Raw genomic sequence first — 19,036 nt, forward strand, 5'->3', positions numbered from 1 at the left:
AATCAGGATCTTCTCCAAATTCTAAAGTCTATAAAAGAAAAGTTAAACGTTCCTGTTCTGTCTAATGCTGGTGTAGTTGAGTTTTATACGGAGATAGTGGTTTTTCTTATGTATTCTACATACATTTGTTTGACTGATCTCCAATTGACTCGACATTTTTCACGTAGGTACTAGTATTTGGGTTTTCCGTAACAGAAAGCAGGACATCAAGTTCGTTGACGTCATCAAAAATAAATGGTTTATTTTTATTTAACTTTTCCTACCTATGCAACATTACCAGCAGCACGGAATCTATCGAGAAATTTCTCAAAAACGTCCTTTTTGGGTGTCTTCTATCAGGATACTTTTAAGCGTAAACTTTAGAAGCTAAGAGAAAATTTTAAAAATATTCCCCAATGTAAAGTATAGCATGTCTACTCTTTCATAGATAGTGTGATTATTCATTTTTAGGAACAATTAAATTTGAATGTAATTGGCTCTTCCAAAGCCATTTTTAAGTAAAAAAAATTGAATATCATTCACGGATGTTTATAGTTTTGATAATTACCAGACCGTACTGTAATAAACTGACAATGCCATACAATGACATTAATAATCTTTTATTTTAAAATCGATTTACAGATTAAGAATTTAAATAATTGTAAATTACGCAAAAACTATGACACCTAGGTATAGGATATTCATATACCATTCGAAAGAAGTAAATTTGGTTAGTATAATTATTTATTAATATACATGGTGTTCCATTTAAAATAAGCATCATATGACACATTGAATACTCCAATAATGAAACTGTAAATTTTGAACACCCTGTAGACAAATGTGTAATAATTAATCATGGAATACATTCAACCAATATCCAACTATTTAGATGTAAAAGTAATGTTTTTATAATTTCTTACATAACTTGAGAATAAGCCTTCTTTTAAAACTTTACATTTTAAGAAAAGTCAATATAACTCAGAACACTCTGTACATAGGTATAGGGAAGCCTTATGAAACTATACCTTATTTTTTGCGGGCAATTAAAAATGCAATAAAATACAGGGTGTTCTATAAGAAAAAATATAACTTTGATACGCCGCCATTTATTGGAACACCCTGTATATTTCAAAATAATTTTAAAATGTAGCTTTTATGAACTTACAAACTATTCAATTTAAATTTTTTTCAAATCTTTTACCGTTTCGCTGTAATCTTCCGTCCCGTTAGTGGTGACCCACCCTGTATAGGTACTTGCCAATTAGCGTAGTCAAAAAAATATAACTTTTACTTTTGAGTCGATTTTTTTGCCAGCAAGTGTAGAAAAGAATATAAAAATAATATCATAATTACATCGTCGCCTGAAATTAATTTAGCTCTCGTTTATTTTGATTCTTCTGTTTCTAGGTGTTATAATTGTATTAAACAATTAAACGTACTATTTTTTTATAACAGGTTAATTTTTTTAATTGAAACCTGTTTTATTACGACTGCACTATATACTTCTTCACCCACATGGAACTTGACACAAATACCACAACCTGCATAATACGAACAGATCTGATTTCTCCTCATTGAAAAATGTTTGCTATTCATTATGTAATTGGACGTGAGATCTCAATGAAATGTCTATTTACTAAATAATTACTTGTCGTTTAACAATATGCGGGAATATGATAAGTCGACTATGAAATAGAATCAGACCATCAGACGTAAGTCTATTATTTTTATAAAACAGTTAAATCGTTCAAGGATGAAGCTGTCGGCATAATAAGAGATATTTGATGCATAGCTTGTTCTAATAAAAAGACATGTTCGTGTAAAACTAGTTTGCTGGCTATAAAATATGTATCGTTAAGAACTGGCAACAGATAGACATAAAAATATGTACATATAAAGTATAGTTTCCACCAGAGGAACATGAAGGAACTTTTGTGTTTCTGTTGCTTGTTGCTTAAAAATGTTTCGCAAAGTTCCTCAAAGTTCCTAAGTGTTTCTTCTTGTTTCGACAACAAATGTTGCATGTTTGCGATTGTTGGTGGTTTCCAGTTTTAGCGGTAAACTTCAAAAGAAATACGGCAACAACAGGCAACATAAACATATTGTTGTCTGAGTGGAAACAGATACAGCAACTTGTAGTGACTTGTTTTTGTCTAGTGCAGCTCGACGGCGAACGTGGAATAATTTATAGTCGGTCGGACGTGTGAAAAAATAGAAAAATGCCGTTCATGTGGACAAATGAGTTAGTACTCGAATTAATCGAAAACTATAAGCTTTGTGAGTGTTTATGGAATACAAAGCACGCCCAGTATAAATGTAGAAATGCGAAACACGATGCTTGGACAACATTGGCAGAAAAAACAGGCTCAAATATAGAAGAAGTGAAAAGAAAAATGAAAAATGTTATTGCACAATTCTATAGAGAAAGAAAAAAATATCGTACGTTAAAAAAGTCGGGAGCCGGCGCCGTATTTATTTCAAAGTGGTTTGCTTATGAAGTCTTGTTGTTTCTTGCGGGCAGGAACAAAGTTAGAAAATGTACTGAAAAAGGAATAACTACAAGTGAGGTACGTATTTTTTTTGTTTTATTTGTAATTTTTATACAAAGTTAAAAATTATTTTGCCATGGAACCATTCCTTCGGGTGACATAAAATATTGAGCAAATTCATCTCGAACTTGTTTAGCTTCCAACGTTGAATTACGTGCTTGTTTTTGCAGTGATGCAAACATATTGTTGTTTATTTCGTTTCTCCAAGAACCTGGGATCCTTTCGCCCGTATCTTTGTCTTCTGAATCAAAGGTGCCAGGAGGTGAGTATGACTTTCGGGAATGTAAACTGCTTCTCAGAAAATTATGGAGATATACACATGCAGCAACAACTAATTCCACTCTGTCGGGTTCAAGTAGCATGGGTTTTCTTAATACCCTGAACCTAGCAGATATGATTCCAAAAACGTTCTCAGAAATACGCCTAGCGCGTGACAAGCGGTAATTAAAAATTCGTTTTGAGGAACCTTTCTCTTGAGTGCCAGGGTAAGGTTTCAATAAGTTTGGTGATAGGGGAAAAGCGTCATCTCCTAGAAAAACAAACGGAACAGCTTTTGTTCTTCCTGGCAATGGTTCTAATTCAGGCAAATTGAGCGTGTTTTGATATAACATTTTTTTGAAATGAGTACTGTCAAACACTCCACCGTCGGATATACGACCTTGGCTGCCCACATTAAGATACATCACCTCATAATTTGCGTTGGCCACAATAAATAACACCACACTGAAGAAGGACTTATAATTATAAAATTCACTGCCACTATGTTTTGGTGCTTGTATCATAATGTGTTTGCCATCCATAACCCCGGCACATTTAGGAAAATTCCAAAGATTAGCGAATTGATGTCCCGTAATAAGCCACTCCTCTCTACTCTGAGGCATCTGAAAAATAAAAAACCGGTAAATTTGTTTAATCAAAACTTCTCTCGCTTTAAATATAATTTGTATTTCATATTAAAAGAGTAAGAAGTAAAAATATATTTTTAATTTTCAGGGTGAAGATGATGGGTCAGACAGCAGTGCAACGGACAGCGGGGAAATTGAATCGCAAGATTCCAATATAGCAGACGAGGCAGATGCAGTAACTGATTCTTCTTTTATTGTTGGAGAGGCGAACAATGACGTCGACACTCTGAACAAAACTGTTGCTGCTATTACTGAAACACCTACAAAGCCTAATGAAAACAGAACCAGATCTCCAACGCCTTCCACAAGCAGCACTACAAAAAGTAAACAGGGACCTAGGCTCTTTAAAAGTCCAAAAACAATGAAGAAAAGACAAGCTGATGTGACAACTGACGAACGACAGGAAGAAGCATATGTATTGCTGAAGCAGCTACAAAATAAAAAGCCACGTAATCGGTTCCAAATTTTCGGCGAACTAGTTGCCTGTAAAATCGAAAATCTTCAAAATGAAAACGCTAAAAACACGGTAGAGCATTTGATCTCTAATATTTTGTATGACGCATCTATGGGTAAATACGATCGGCCATTTCCATGTTATCAAAGTTGGCATACACCTTCGGCCAATAACAACACAGCAAGATATTATTCAGATAACCAGAACTATTACTCATCCAGTACCAATGATTCTGTAACATCACCAGCCTCAACAACACACACACCTATGCCATCCCCAAATAGCTCTTGTTATGAAACTAACTATCTTCCCCAAACAGAGACAAACAATTCGACACTCTCAAAAGAAAAGCAGCCTTGTAGAAATCTTCAAGAATCATCTATATCTGATGCGATACGTCTGGCCATGTCAGATGCAGGACTTGATGTAAATTACTGATAAAATATTATTTGTTAAAAAGAATATCTCTTTAATTTTTTAATTAGATTTTTTAAATTTTTTATTTAGAATTTAAATAGAATATCTTGTTAATTTTTTTCTCACACTTCAAAAAATTGGTTTTTATTAAAATTTAATAAAATGTCTACTACTAATTACATTATGTCATTTGATTGAAAAGCTGTATATCTACCGAGGTATCTACTTACCTTAAGTTTATCCTTCAGAACTTCAGCGATTACTTTACATACTTCTGGTATAATTCTACTAATTGATGATACCGAAATTTTGAACAAGTACATCAAGGAATGGTAAGAATCGCCTGTTGCAAGGAATCGCAGTGTGAGCAGTAGTCGTTCCATTCGTGAAATGGCTTGTCTATAATTTGTATCTTCTTTCTGTATTTTGGGGGCAATTTGACATAATAACCATTCAAAATCGGTGCTGGACATTCGTAAAAAATTTTTGACACTACCATTATTTTTATTATTTCCTATGTATACATCGTCTTTTTTTAATACATTGAGTAGATGCATGCCACCATATTCACTTCTATCATAGAGACTTGGTTTCACCCAACATTTGTGCTTTCTTTTTTTCTTTTTTGCCGACAACACTATATAGGCCGCCGCTGCTGCAGCTATTTCATCATCTTGATCCATGTTTACCAACCGCGGTGGAAACACTAAGTTGCTCTCTCTCAGTTATCAGAAACGACCGGAAACAAAAAGTTCTGTCAGTGGAAATAAAAAGTTTACATTTGTTGCTAATAAGTTCCTAAATTTACAAACAAGAAGAAACACAGGCAACAAAAATGTTGCTACATGTTGCTATTTGTTCCTCCGGTGGAAACAATGCTTTACATATAAACATAAACATTTTAAACTTATACTATGTGACACTAAAAATGCAATGTAATATGTAACCTTTAACCTTGAAAATATGAAAATATTGTTTTAACCCATTTTGGCAATATGTGAAAATCTTGAGTTATCCATGTCCGTCAGCAGTGGCGTAACAAACTCCGTTGGGGCCCCCCCGCAGAATTTGAAATGGGGCCCCTTTTAACCCGGGAGCAGTCGCGCCGTTAGAAAAAATCCAACTTTTTATCATTTTCCGTGATAACTTAATGAAAAATTTTTCAACATAACTTTCCACTTGAAAGTGCCTCGAAGAAGATTGTAGTAATGCGTAGGATATTTTTTAAAATTTTTTAATTTCATGTTTTTTTTTTGTGAAATTTATGGCTTTGGTTGCAACCAATTAGTTTTAAAATTGTTAGAAATATATATTTTTAACATAACAAGCAAACAAAAATATTATAAAATTGAACTTTGTTTTAAATTCGTATTGTTAGATTTTGTTCTACGCGCGACTGCTTACGTGACAGAAGTGAGCGCGACTGCTCCCGCGTTAAACAATTACTAAATACGACTTATTTAACAAAAACTTTTTTGTGTTAGCGTTATCATTCACTGTTCATAACAACTTACATTTCTCATCTTTATTGGTATACAGACCCATTCCAAATAAACAACTTCTTTTGTTGTTTTCTGTACAACTTACCTACAATACATTTAATAACCAGCTTTAAAAATAGTAGATGTTAAAACAATTCTTTCTTGATTTCTTATACAGTGTGTTTGCGTAGCTTGGAACCTATGGGAAACTTTTTTATTACATTATATCTAAGTATATTACGACACGACGAAAAAAAAGTTATTCTTCATAAAATGCTCTGCATGGTATAAAACTTAAGTTGCAATAATCAGATATTAAATTTTATTGATTTTATACGAGGTATATCAAAAAATATTAATTTCGCTCAATAATACCTATACCACCTTTATATTTTACAATATTGAAAAATTTTATTATAAAAAGTTGTTAGCAATTAAAAACTATGTTTAAATATGCAATTATATCATTCCAATTGAAATATTGTGAACTATAAAGGTACTTAACTCTTAGAGAGAAATTCATATTTTTTGACATACCTCGTATAAAGTTGGTAAAATGTGATATATTACGATTGAATCTTCGTTTTGAGATAATGCAGAGCTTTTTATAAAGAATCTGATAAGAATTTTATAAAGAATTTTTTCGTAAAATTAAAAAATTAATAATAACATAGTTATTATAATTGTAATAAAATGATGTTGGTTATCGGTAATTTGAGAAATATTTGGAACAATTAATTTTTTATTTACAAGGATGTAATTACATATTAAAGTTAAAATCGTATATTGTTAAATATAAAAGTACTTTATCCTTGAGTTAAATTCCTATTTTTTGACTTACCTCGTATAAAATTGATAAGCTTTGATATCTGATGGTTTATCTGGCTTATTTTGTATCTCAGATTTCAGACCATTCAGAGCATTTCATGAAGAATAACTTTTTTCGTAAAATTGATAATGAAAATGTTTCCCATATGCTTCGAAGCCACGCAGACATACTGTATAAGTGCTCAAAAAAATTTATTTTGAATTTTCAAATTGTAATGTCTGACAGGGCCGTAACTACCATTGGGGCAACCGGGGCAGTGCCTCGGGGCCCCCGGCGAAGGGGGCCCCGCGATTGTAATCGCGTTATACTGCCTATAGGCAATATAACGCGATTAAAAACCTACATTATAGCCGAAGAATGTAAGTAACATTATATGTAGTATATTTTTTATGAAAACAGAAAAGATGTTATATTGATGGTAAATATTTAGCTTAAAATAATGTGATTTCAAATTTTTTTTGTGTTGGTCAACTAAAATAGCAATATGTAGAAACTTCAGTCATGGAGTACATTAGAATGCGTTTTCAAGTGGTTAAATATCGATTTTCCCGGACTCCTTCTGCTGAGTGATTAACCCCAGACCCCCCTGTAGGGGGCCTCCAGATCACGTTTGCCCCGGGGCCCCAACATCGTACTTATGGCCCTGATTTAATGACATATTCGAATTCACCAAAATCAAAAAGCAAGTAGAAACATTTTTGAACAAAGTAAAATGATGAATTTACCGATATCTTTTAAAATTATTTAATATAAAACAGTTTTATTGTTTAAAGAATTAATAAACAATTAGAGGCATCTGTGAGTAGAAATTTTCACTTTAAGATAAGATATACAGCGTGTCTACTTGAGTTGGAAACATATGGGAAACTTTTTTATTATTAATTTTACGAAAAAAAGTTATTCTTTATAAAAAGTTCTGCATGCCCCAAAACCTAAGATTCAATCATCAGATATCAAATTTTCTGAATATTATACGAGGTATGTCAAAAAATATGAACTTCGTTCAAGAGTAAAGTACCTTTATTTCTCTCAATATCGAAAATGCTTATTCTGAAAAGTCGTTTGGAAATAAAAACTAAGCTCAAATATGCAATTACATGCTTCTAATTGGAAAAAAATATTTTCCAAATTTTTCTCAAATTTATTGATACTAACTTCGTTTTGATTCATTACACATACGATAACTCTTTTATTATTACTTTTACGAAAAAAAGGTATTCTTTATAAAAAGCTCTGTAGGTCATAAGGCCGAAGATACAACCAACAGATATCACATTTTATTAATTTTATACGAGTTATGTCAAAAAATATGAATTTCACTCAAGAGTAAAGTACCTTTATTTTTCACAATATTGAAAACAGTTATTAAAAAAGTTGTTTAGAACTAAAAACTATGTGTCAATATGCAATTACATCCTTCTAATTGAAATACTGTGAAATATAAAGGTGCTATAATATTGAGCGAATTTCATATTTTTTGACACACCTCGTATAAAATTAATAAAAGTTGATATATCATGGTTGTGTCTTAGATTTTAGACCATGCAAAGCTTTTTACGAAGAATAACTTTTTTTCGTAAAATGAATAATAAACGAGTTATCATATTTGTAATAATTAAAAACAATGTTGGGTATCCTTAAATTTGAGAAAAATTTTTTTTTTCAATAAGAAGCATGTAATTGCATATTTGATCTTAGTTTTTAATTCCAAACAACTTTTTATCATAAGAATTTTCGATATTGAGAGAAATAAAGGTACTTTACCCTTGACCGAAATTCATATTTTTTGACATACCCCGTATAATATTCAGAAAATTTGATATCTGATGATTGAATCTTAGGTTTTGGGGCATGCAGAACTTTTTATAAAGAATAACTTTTTTTCGTAAAATTAATAATAAAAAAGTTTCCCATATGTTTCCAACTCAAGTAGACACGCTGTATAAACTAACAAAATATGTTTTAGAAAAATATAAGCTTGTTTGATTCTTCCCGAAACCGAAACAATGCAAGTTTTTCTACATTGACTTCACTAAAGCGTAAGTGTTATAATTTCCTTATCTTACCGTTTATCTGTTGAGAGATTGTCCAATGATTACACAAGAAAAGTCGTCAATAATTGTTAAATAAATGCGTACCAAACTGATGCAACTATGACCATAAAACAACACAAACATACAAATAACATTCAATGCAAACAACCAATATGAAATAACTGGCGATAATATTGTATCGAAATACTAAAAGTAGGTAAAGAACAGAGAAAGAAAACCCATTTTTAGATTTAAAAATATTGTTCTTAAATTCGGCAAATTGCAATTCTAATATCTTTAAATAGTCACGTACAAAGCATTATATAGTTTATTGTCACTACCATAAAATTTCGGTAGGCCGGAAGGGATTAAGTTTCTAGATATTATGAGATGATTCACTGACTTGGCAAATACGTCTAGTTAGAAATTTTTACGTTTTTAAATTTAAACAGACAACGTAAAAATAATATAACAATAACAGATTTTTACATAATATCAGATGACATGATGGGGCCCTTAAGCGATTGGGGCCCCCCGCAAGCTTCATGCTGCCCCCTCTGTTACGCCCCTGTCCGTCTGTCCCAGGGACTTCCTAAACACTACTCCACCATCATTAGACCAGATACTAGATATAATGACAAATGAGGCGTCGAATAAAAGCTTATAACTTAAGGATGGTATTAAAGGCGAGAAATTTGACCTCGGACTTCCGGTTTTAGAGTTGCAACCAGAAGTACTGTTTTAAAGTCGCCGAAATAGTACAAACGATATATTATTTGACGTGCCTTAGCAAGATGAGCACAAATATGTATATGTTTCCGGTTTCATGCCTCTCTGTTCGTCCGCCTGTCTGTCCGCGAATATAACTCCTACGTTATTAGAACTGATAGAATGATAAATGAGGCGTCGAGTGATAGCTTATAACTCAAGGATGGTATTAAAGGTGAGAATTTTAACCTCGTACTCCGCCTCATCGATCCACTTGGTGGCAGTTGAAGGTAATACGTATTCATTACGTTGGTGCTCCGTGTAACTGCTCGAATGGATATGGCATGCGGTCCTTTAGATATAAACCGCCACCTATTGGATCGCCGAGAGTGAGCGCCGAGCAGGAGCACTAACGTATCCAATATGTGGAGCAGCTACACGGAGCACCAACGTAATGGCCGTTATATATAGAGGAGCGCATGCCGTATACGCTGAAGCAGTTAAGGGAGCGCGGAGCGCGGGTCGTTCGCTAAATTAAATGGATACGTGCCTTCTTAAGACTGTGATTTTGAGTTCGCCTTCACTCAGTGCAGGAGAGAAGTTCTCATCTCTGACACGGCACGTACCAATGGCTAATAGGGAACGTCCTATGGATATAATATAGGTCATAATACAGGTCTGACAAAATACCCTACCTATCTATATGTTGCATTACTGTGAGGCATCAGGCAAAGATTTAGGAAAAGCTGATAAATAAATAAATAATTGAAACATCTAGTTATATACCTACACGATAGAGAAATGTCATGAGCACAAACAAAAATTATAACAGCAAACAGAATAAAAGTGGAAAATGAAAAAGAAAGGAAAAAGCTCTAAGAATACGCCGTAATGCGTCCGTCATAAATGAAAAATCTTGGATTCTTATGAGATTAGGAAAATATCTGTATTTTTCTAAAATTTCTGTATATTTTTGTTTATTAAGTAACACTTAACGTGACAGCGTAACTATACCTACTCGTAATAAATAAAGCCACTAAGAACCAATGAATCTTGCAGAAAAAATTCTGTTTCGTTTAAATTGTATCTATTTAATTATTAGCAAAGTTTCACTTAAACCAATTCGTCGTTTTCAATTATGTGTGTCAAAGCGATCATTAAAATAATAGATCAATCAAAGTTAGTTAAAACCGAACCATTTCTGTATTAGGCAAGGACATAACTTAGCAACGATTTAACAAAGATTATTAAAGTAGACCAAATATTTTGTCATTTTTAATAAGTCTCTTTAAGAGGAAACAGTAGCGATCAACAGGTAGCGAAAATACGTTCCAAAATTGCGGCTGTAATTTTGAATATTTTTTCGAGATATTTGGCACACTTATTCGTAATATAATAAAGAATGGCGGTACAGAGCCCAATTTGAAAAATAGATTAATATGTGGAAATTACTCTGTAATTAAATAAAATATTAAAAAAACGAGCCTGTACCGCCATTAAGAAGAACCAAAAAATAGACTTTCTTCAAATAAACTTTTTTATCCGATGCCTAGATTTTGTGTCATTTTGGAACTACTAAAATTTTTTACTTCATTAGTAGTTCCAAAATGACACAAAATATATAAAGCCGCAATCTTGGAACGCGTTTTTGCTACCTGTTGATCGCTACTGTATCACCTTAATAAGTGCTTTTGATGGTTATGTATTTAGAATAAACTAAAAAAACAATATTATTAAAAAGCGAGATAAAGATCAGTAGTTGATAAAGCTATAACATTCACGTTTTAGCCAAGGAAGAAGCCAATTTTCGTCTCAGATTGATATTAAAGTAAATAAACTTTTCTTTTATTCGGATACTCATTAATTTCGATAAGAAAAAGAAATAACATTCAGTAGATAATTTCATAGTTTAACAAACGCGGACAGTAAAACCAAAAACAAAAAGTAAACAAACTTCTTTCAAAGGATATGCAGTTATCTACAGTTACTGCATTTTTAGTGCATCTGTTAATTCTGGTTTGATTTTATTTCTGTTATTATTTCTATTGTTTATTTTTTGACCCATGGATACGTATAATTTGCTGTATTTTTTAATTTATTTGGTTTGTGTTTATTACTATCACTTTCTGATGTAACTAATTTATACTTTGTACGGCCCCCTTCTTGGCACACCCCATTTATTTGTAGTCCTCATTTATTTGCCTCCTTTTTAAGTTTCTACAGCTATCCTTCAGTTTTTGAAGTTATACTTTTTTACGATCGAGGGTGAAATTTTATAATTGCCTGGCGCATGCCGAGACAGACAGTATGTAGTTCGTTGCTAATCTTTCAAATTATGTATCAGCGCAAATAAGCCATTAAAATAATATATTAATGTTTTTTATAATTTTTGTGTCTTTGGATTTATATTCCTTGGGCGTAAAATAATAAAATATCTATTTTTATATTTCACTTGTCACCGTGATGTGTAATTATGTATATCTGAAACGTCAATAACAGGCGCATTAATAGCCTGGTTGGTAGAGCATTGGACCAGAGATCGAGAGATCGCGACATCGCGGGTTCAAATCCCGGACGATTCATTTTTTTTTAATTTTTGGCATTTTAAGTTTTGGTAAATTTTTGGTAATTATTGTTAATTTTTTGTATTGTAACTGTTAAGTATATTTATTTCGTTGAAATTATACAGGGTGTAACAAAATTACAGGTCATAAATTTAATCGCATATTCTGGGAACAAAAATAGTTTTACCTAAATACAAATGTGCACGTAAAAAGAGTTACAGCCCTTTGAAGTTACAAAATGAAAATCGATTTTTTCCAATATATCGAAAACTATTAGATATTTTTTATTGAAACTGGACATGTGGCATTCTTATGGCATTAGTATCTTAAGAAAAAATTATAGTGAAATTTGTGCACCCCATAAAAATTTTATGGGGGTTTTGTTCCTTTAAACCCCTCAAACTTTTGTGTACGTTCCAATTTAATTATTATTGTATGTAGTACCATTAGTTAAACACAATGTTTTAAAAAGATTTTTGCCTCTCAGTACTTTTTCGAAAAGTCAGTTTATATCGAGATATTTTAAATATTTGTCAAATCCACCACATATTTGTATATGGTTTAGTGCGATTATGGAGACTTGGTAATAATATGAACATTTATTTATGATTTACATTTTTAAGTATATTTTGAACCATATTAAAAAAGAAGCCACATCTCGATAAAAGGTGCCTTATCGAAAATATACAAAGAGGCAAAAAAGTTTTAAAAACATTGTGTTTAACTAATGGCACCGCAGTAATAGTTTAATTGGAACGTACACAAACATTTGGGCGGTTTAAAGGAACAAAACCCCCATAAAATTTGTATGTAAACATATTAAAAAAGAAGCCGCAACTCGATAAAAATTGCCTTATCGAAAAAATTCAAGGAGGCAGAAAAGTTTAAAAATATTTAATTCAACTAATGGTAGCACAATAATAATTTAATTGGAAAGTACACAAAAGTTTAGAGGGGTTTAAGAGAACAAAACCCCCATAACTTTTTTACGGGGTGCACAAATTTCACTATAATTTCTCTTTTAAGATGTTCCTGCCATAAGAATGCCACATGTCCATTTTCAATAAAATATCTCTAACAGTTTTCGATATATTCGAAAAAATCGATTTTCATTTTGTAACTTCAAAGGATTGTAACTTTTTTTATGTGCATATTTGTACTAAGGTAAGTTAGGTTCATTCGAACTATTTTGGCTCCCAGAATTGTGATTTAATTTATGACCTGTATTTTTGTTACACCCTGTATAATAGAAGTATAACTTCTTACGTGCGTACAAAGTACACGCACATTCTTTTTTTTTTAATTTCATTAATAAGACCAAATACTCTATGAATGCCAGACCTTTCCTTTATATTACTTTATCTTAATATGCTTTCTAATATTAAATTGCAGACCCATGGACCACGATAATAAAGGAATTTGCATCAAAGGAAAATATTAAAATTATCTTAGATTTATTAATGATATGCCACTGATAGCAGTAATTAAAAATGAAATTTTTCTGTTCGTTATTTTTTGCATCCATTCATGACCAGCCATTCGCTTGATGTCATGAGTCTATCTGGTTAGAGGTCTGCCTCTACTTCTCTTATTTGCTCTTGGTCGCCATTAAACAATTCTCTTCGTCCAACGGTTGTCTGCTATTCTTTCTATGTGTCCTGCCTAGTTTCATTTCAACATGGCAATCCTTTGGATTACATCTGTTACTTTTAATGTTGAGCATAACGCTTAATGTTGAACATTATCCTTTACATAGTTCTCTGAGTCACTTGAAGTGTGTGGACTATGTTGTTGTTAAAACCCTACGTTACAGTTACATACGTCAGAACCGGCAATACATACTGATCGAAAGTTTTTGCCTTTGAAGTATTTTGTCAAAGGGCCTAGCCGGGTAAGATTAGAGTTGCACAAGTTTGACTTGAATGTTTGAATTTGACTTGAGTTTGACTTAATTTCAAGTCAAACTCAAGTCAATCCTTCTGACAAATAATTCAAGTCAAGTCAAACTGGTCAATCGTACAGGTTTGAAAATTCAAACTGTTTGTCAAACTAGTTTGAAAGAGTTTGAAACATAGTTTATTTCGTAGATATACTTTTTTAACAATCCACGAGGAAAATAAAATTCCTGTAGCTGGCTGTATACCATAAATCACAAAAATACAGGATCCTTCTTAAAAGGTATATATTTAAAAGACACTAATAAGGGTTGCATCACAAAACAAAACATTTTCGGAATAACAAGTAATCCATCATCAGTGTTAAGCCAATAACATGCATGCGTGAGCCACCAAAAAGTTATGGCTAAAAACCCTTTAAAAGGTATAAGATCTTATATTATACTACATATTATGTTTAAAATAGTTAGATGTTGCAAATATTCCTGGATATTACCCAGGGCAACACAGGACTCTAACCCACGTGGATGTGATATGAAAGGGATGAACCTCGCATATTGAAAATTGAGTGTCAACTATATCTTTTAAAGGGTTTTTACCCATAACTTTTTGGTGGCTCACGCATGCATGTTATTGGCTTAACACTGATGATGGATTACTTGTTAATCCGAAAACGTTTTGTTTTGTGATGTAACCATTATTAGGGTCTTTTAAATATACCTTTTACAAAGGATCCTGTATTTTATTTTTTTTTTATTTTTTTATATACTTTTTTATTGAGATAGACATGTCAGTTGCCAATTAAGATAAGAAATTTAATAATACATTGAGTGCCATATAAATCATCCTTTAGTTCCAATAATTTTAGTATTTGTTTCCCTCTACTCATTTTTAAAAATCATGTAAAATAGTAAAATTTACTGACAATTTCACAGTAAACTATTTTTTAGCACGCACAACAAAATTAAATAAAAAAATACTAAATGAACAGTTATAATTTTCTGCTTTTATAACCGAGAACAATAAACATCGGCACCGTCTTCAACGACAGAACGAAAGTCATAAAAAAAGGTTCAGGAAAGTTAAAAAGGAAGAAAACAAAGAACCTCAAAAATCTGTTTCCGTACCAACCCCTTTTTAAGGATGTTAATTCCTTGAAATTTTATGGTCAATTTTGGATTATCTACATTACATTTTTTCAATACAAATGCACCAGAATCACAACATTTGGTGTGCACTAAAAGTATAAGTCAAAGCTGCGAAGTGAAAGCAGAAGGTACTAACAGTAGAAGTTGACCTGTACCTTACAAAGCAGACTTTTGAAATTAAAAGTTGTACTGTTGGAATAAAATCAATATTTATACATGAAAAACAGGCTATTGATTTATACTCTTAGTACAGAAATGATTAATAAACATTCAAAATTCAAAATATAGAAGAATCCCGAAAGGTCCATTTTATGACTTATACTATACTATATTCTTAGTACATAGCACGTTAGACATAATAAAAAATTGTATAAAGAGTATTATTGTATTTTTCAATTTAATTACATTATACAGGGTGGTTCATCTTATTCGCCTCGGTCTCTGTACGGAAACCACTTAATATTTTTAAAAAATTTCTTCACAGTAATATACAGGGTCTTTAATACTACAATCTAAAAATAATGTGAATTATACAGGGTGTTCCAAAAAAGAGTGGTATATCAAAGTTATATTTTTTTTCTTATGGAATGCCCTATATCTGATGACATTATTGAATTGACCTTAAAAAATAAGCTATACTTTCATAAGGGTTCCCTAACCTAAATACAGGGTGTTTTGATTTATTTAGATTTTTATAAAAATGCAAGGTTTTAGAAAAAAATAAATATCTACGAATCTAAGAAGCAGTAACAAATTCTTTCTTGGATCTGAATAATAGACTATTTAGCATACTCAAACAGATGCTTATTACAACAAAATTTCTTACAGGGTGGTCAAAATATGAGATTGTGCTATTAACAAATTCAAGCTGTAATAACTTACTTATTTTAAATGGAACACCCTGTATCTTACTAGTCTATCGCGTAGAAAATTTACTTAGCTTTCAATTTGTATTAGGCTTTCCTATACCTATCTTTTTACAGGGTGGTCAAAATATTAGGCTGTAATAACTTACTTATTTTAAATGGAACACCCTGTATCTTACTAGTCTATCGAGTAGAAAATTTACTTAGCTTTCAATTCTTATTAGGGTTTCCTATACCTATCTAGCTTCATTTTTTAAATATTTAAAGATTTCCTAATTTGTAAGCTTTAAAAATTAGAATTAAGTACCTATGTCGTGGTTATGTACAACACATCACCAACACCGGCAATATACTTAAATATCTTAGTCAAGATAGTTTCATTAATAAAATTCACATTTTTATCATTTAATCACACAGAGTGTTCTTATTTTAAATGACATACTCGATATTCTATTCTTTATAATGGAAGATATTTAAAATCTCTTCAATTCATTTTTACATATTTTTGTACAATAGGCTCGTTTTCGTCAAAGTAGCCATTGCATTTAATTGTTTGTAATTGCGATTTAAAGATTCAAACAAAAAGTGGCGTTCTTAAATTTACTTAATAACCGTTGGTTTAAGATATGGAAAATACTTATACGGAATGAAATATAATTTAAATATCTTCCAGAATACGGCATCTAATATAGGGTATGCAGTTTAAAATAAACATATTATTCAATTTCACATGTAGGCCAAAATCAACTAAAATAATACAACACTCTGTGTGATTACATGATAACAATGAAAATTTTATTATTAATGACAGTATCTTGTCTAAGTATATTGCCGGTGTTGGTGATGTGTTGTACATAAACACGACATAGGTACTTATGTAATTCTAATTTTTAAAGCTTACAAATTAGGAAATCTTTAAATATTTAAAAAATGAAGGGAGATAGGTATAGGAAACCCTAATAAGAATTAAAAGCTAAGTAAATTTTCTACTCGATAGACTAATAAGCTACAGGGTGTTCCATTTAAAATAAGTAAGTTATTACAACTTGAATTTGTTAATAGAACAATCTAATATGTTGACCACCCTGTAAAAAGATAGGTATAGGAAACCTCTAATAAAAATTGAAAGCTAAGTAAATTTTCTACGCGATAGACTAGTAAGATACAGGGTGTTCCATTTTCCATTTAAAATAAGTAAGTTATTACAGCTTGAATTTGTTAATAGAACAATCTCATATTTTGACCACCCTGTAAGAAATTTTGTTGCAATAAGCATCTGTTTAAGTATGCTAAATAGTCTATTATTAAGATCCAAGAAAAAATTTGTTACTGCTTCTTAGATTCGTAGATATTTATTTTTTTCTAAAACCTTACATTTTTATAAAAATCGAAATAAATCAAAACACTCTATATTTAGGTATAGGGAACTCTTATGAAAGTATAGCTTATTTTTTAAGGTCAATTCAATAATGTCATCAGATATAGGGCATTCCATAAGAAAAAATATAACTTTGATATACCACTCTTTTTTGGAACACCCTGTATAATTCACATTATTTTTAGGTTGTAGTATTAAAGGCCCTGTATATTTCTGTGAATAATTTTTTTTAAAATATCAAGTGATTTTCCGTACAGAGACCGAGGCGAATAAGATGAACCACCCTGTATATAAACACAACATTTTCACTTTTAAAAAATTCCATCATTTTTTGACGGAAACTTCAAAATTAATGTGTACATTAATGGACAAAACTGTTATTCTGGCCAAACGCTTAGTTTAGCATAAACAGACCAAAGTCGGCGCTTAGTCTACAATTGCGAAACTGTTATGAATGGCAGTTATGGATATATGGCAGTTATGAATGGCAGTTAAGAATGGCAGTTATGAATATAGTCTTGTTATGCAAAACTAAAAACCCTTAATAGACAGAATGTCGCTTGGTTTATTTTTGTTTTTCTTAGTAACCGTTAACGTGACAATAACAGGGATTTTTCCAAGATAGTTTTAGCTATGTGTCACCAGAATCCGCTGTTATCTCGATTTTAAAGAAAATGCGCTTGGTCGAGTTATGCATAACGCTGTCCTTTAGAATTAGTTCACTGTTTGTGATTTTATAACGCTGTTCTTTATTTTTACATAATAGAAGTATGTATGCACTTTGCAATTTTCATTGTTTTGAAATTACCTGCCGCAACATCAAATAAATCAGTATATTTATTTTGCTTAATTAATACTGCCAATTAAAAACGGAGGGGAAAGTTATTAACAAGCATCTATAACCTAATAGTTAGAATATGGGAAGCAGAAGAAATGCCCGAGGATTGGAAAGAAGGCAGAATTATACCAATATTTAAGAAAGGAGAAGCAACAAACTGTAACAATTATAGAGCAATATCTCTACTGAGTACAACATATAAAATTCTAACAGGCCTCATCAAACAAAAACTTAACCAATTCACAGAGAAAAAAATTGGGGACTACCAGCAAGGATTCAGAGAAGGCAGATCCACTACAGATGCGATCCACATAGTTACACAAACAATCGAAAAATGCCACGAACACAACATAGAACTCCATATCCTCTTCGTAGACTTCAGACAAGCCTTTGACTGTATTGGAAGAAACAAATTATTTATTGAAATGAAAAATCAAGATGTACCAGCAAAATTAATCAGATTAACAAAAATGACCATGGATGGAGCTCGAGCCAAAGTAACAACAGAAGAAGGTAGCACAAAATCAATTGCAATAGAAACAGGAGTGCGACAAGGCGACTCCCTGTCAACCACATTATTCAACATAGCACTAGAAGGAACAGTCAATGCCAGCAAAATTAAAGGAACTATAGCCCACTCCTCAACACAAATAGTTGCATATGCAGATGATTTAGTTCTTATGGGAAGAGACAAGGAAAGATTAAAAGAAGCAGTAACAATCCTGGCAAAAGAAGCACGGAAAAGAGGTCTAGAAATTAACGAAGGAAAAACAAAATATCTACTCTGCTCTAGAAGAGAAGATAACAGGATGAGAGAAATCAAAATAGAAAACTACACTTTTGAAAGAGTCCAACAATTTAAATATTTGGGAGTAATAGTGAATGGCCAAAACAAGAGAAGTGATGAAGTAACGGAACGAATACTAACAGGCAACAAAACATACTGGAGATATCATAGGCTTATGAAGGACAAGAACTTATCCAGAAAT

At 31.7% G+C, this 19,036-nt stretch overlaps 2 protein-coding genes across 2 annotated transcripts in view; both read left to right on the top strand.

Moving 5' to 3' along the window:
* Positions 1 to 19,036, top strand: part of LOC114335824 (EF-hand domain-containing protein D2 homolog) — a 276,872-nt gene that overhangs the window by 131,118 nt on the left and 126,718 nt on the right. The gene's annotated exons all lie outside the window — the stretch shown is intronic.
* LOC126888309 (uncharacterized) lies at positions 1,904 to 4,531 on the top strand. The gene is made up of 2 exons (XM_050656441.1): positions 1,904 to 2,549; positions 3,525 to 4,531. The coding sequence occupies exons 1-2, from the start codon at positions 2,202 to 2,204 to the stop codon at positions 4,326 to 4,328; spliced, it is 1,152 nt and encodes a 383-aa protein (XP_050512398.1). The 5' UTR covers positions 1,904 to 2,201; the 3' UTR covers positions 4,329 to 4,531.

The sequence above is a fragment of the Diabrotica virgifera genome, chromosome 7 (genome assembly GCF_917563875.1).
Source record: "Diabrotica virgifera virgifera chromosome 7, PGI_DIABVI_V3a".
In the NCBI taxonomy this organism is placed as follows: domain Eukaryota; kingdom Metazoa; phylum Arthropoda; class Insecta; order Coleoptera; family Chrysomelidae; genus Diabrotica; species Diabrotica virgifera.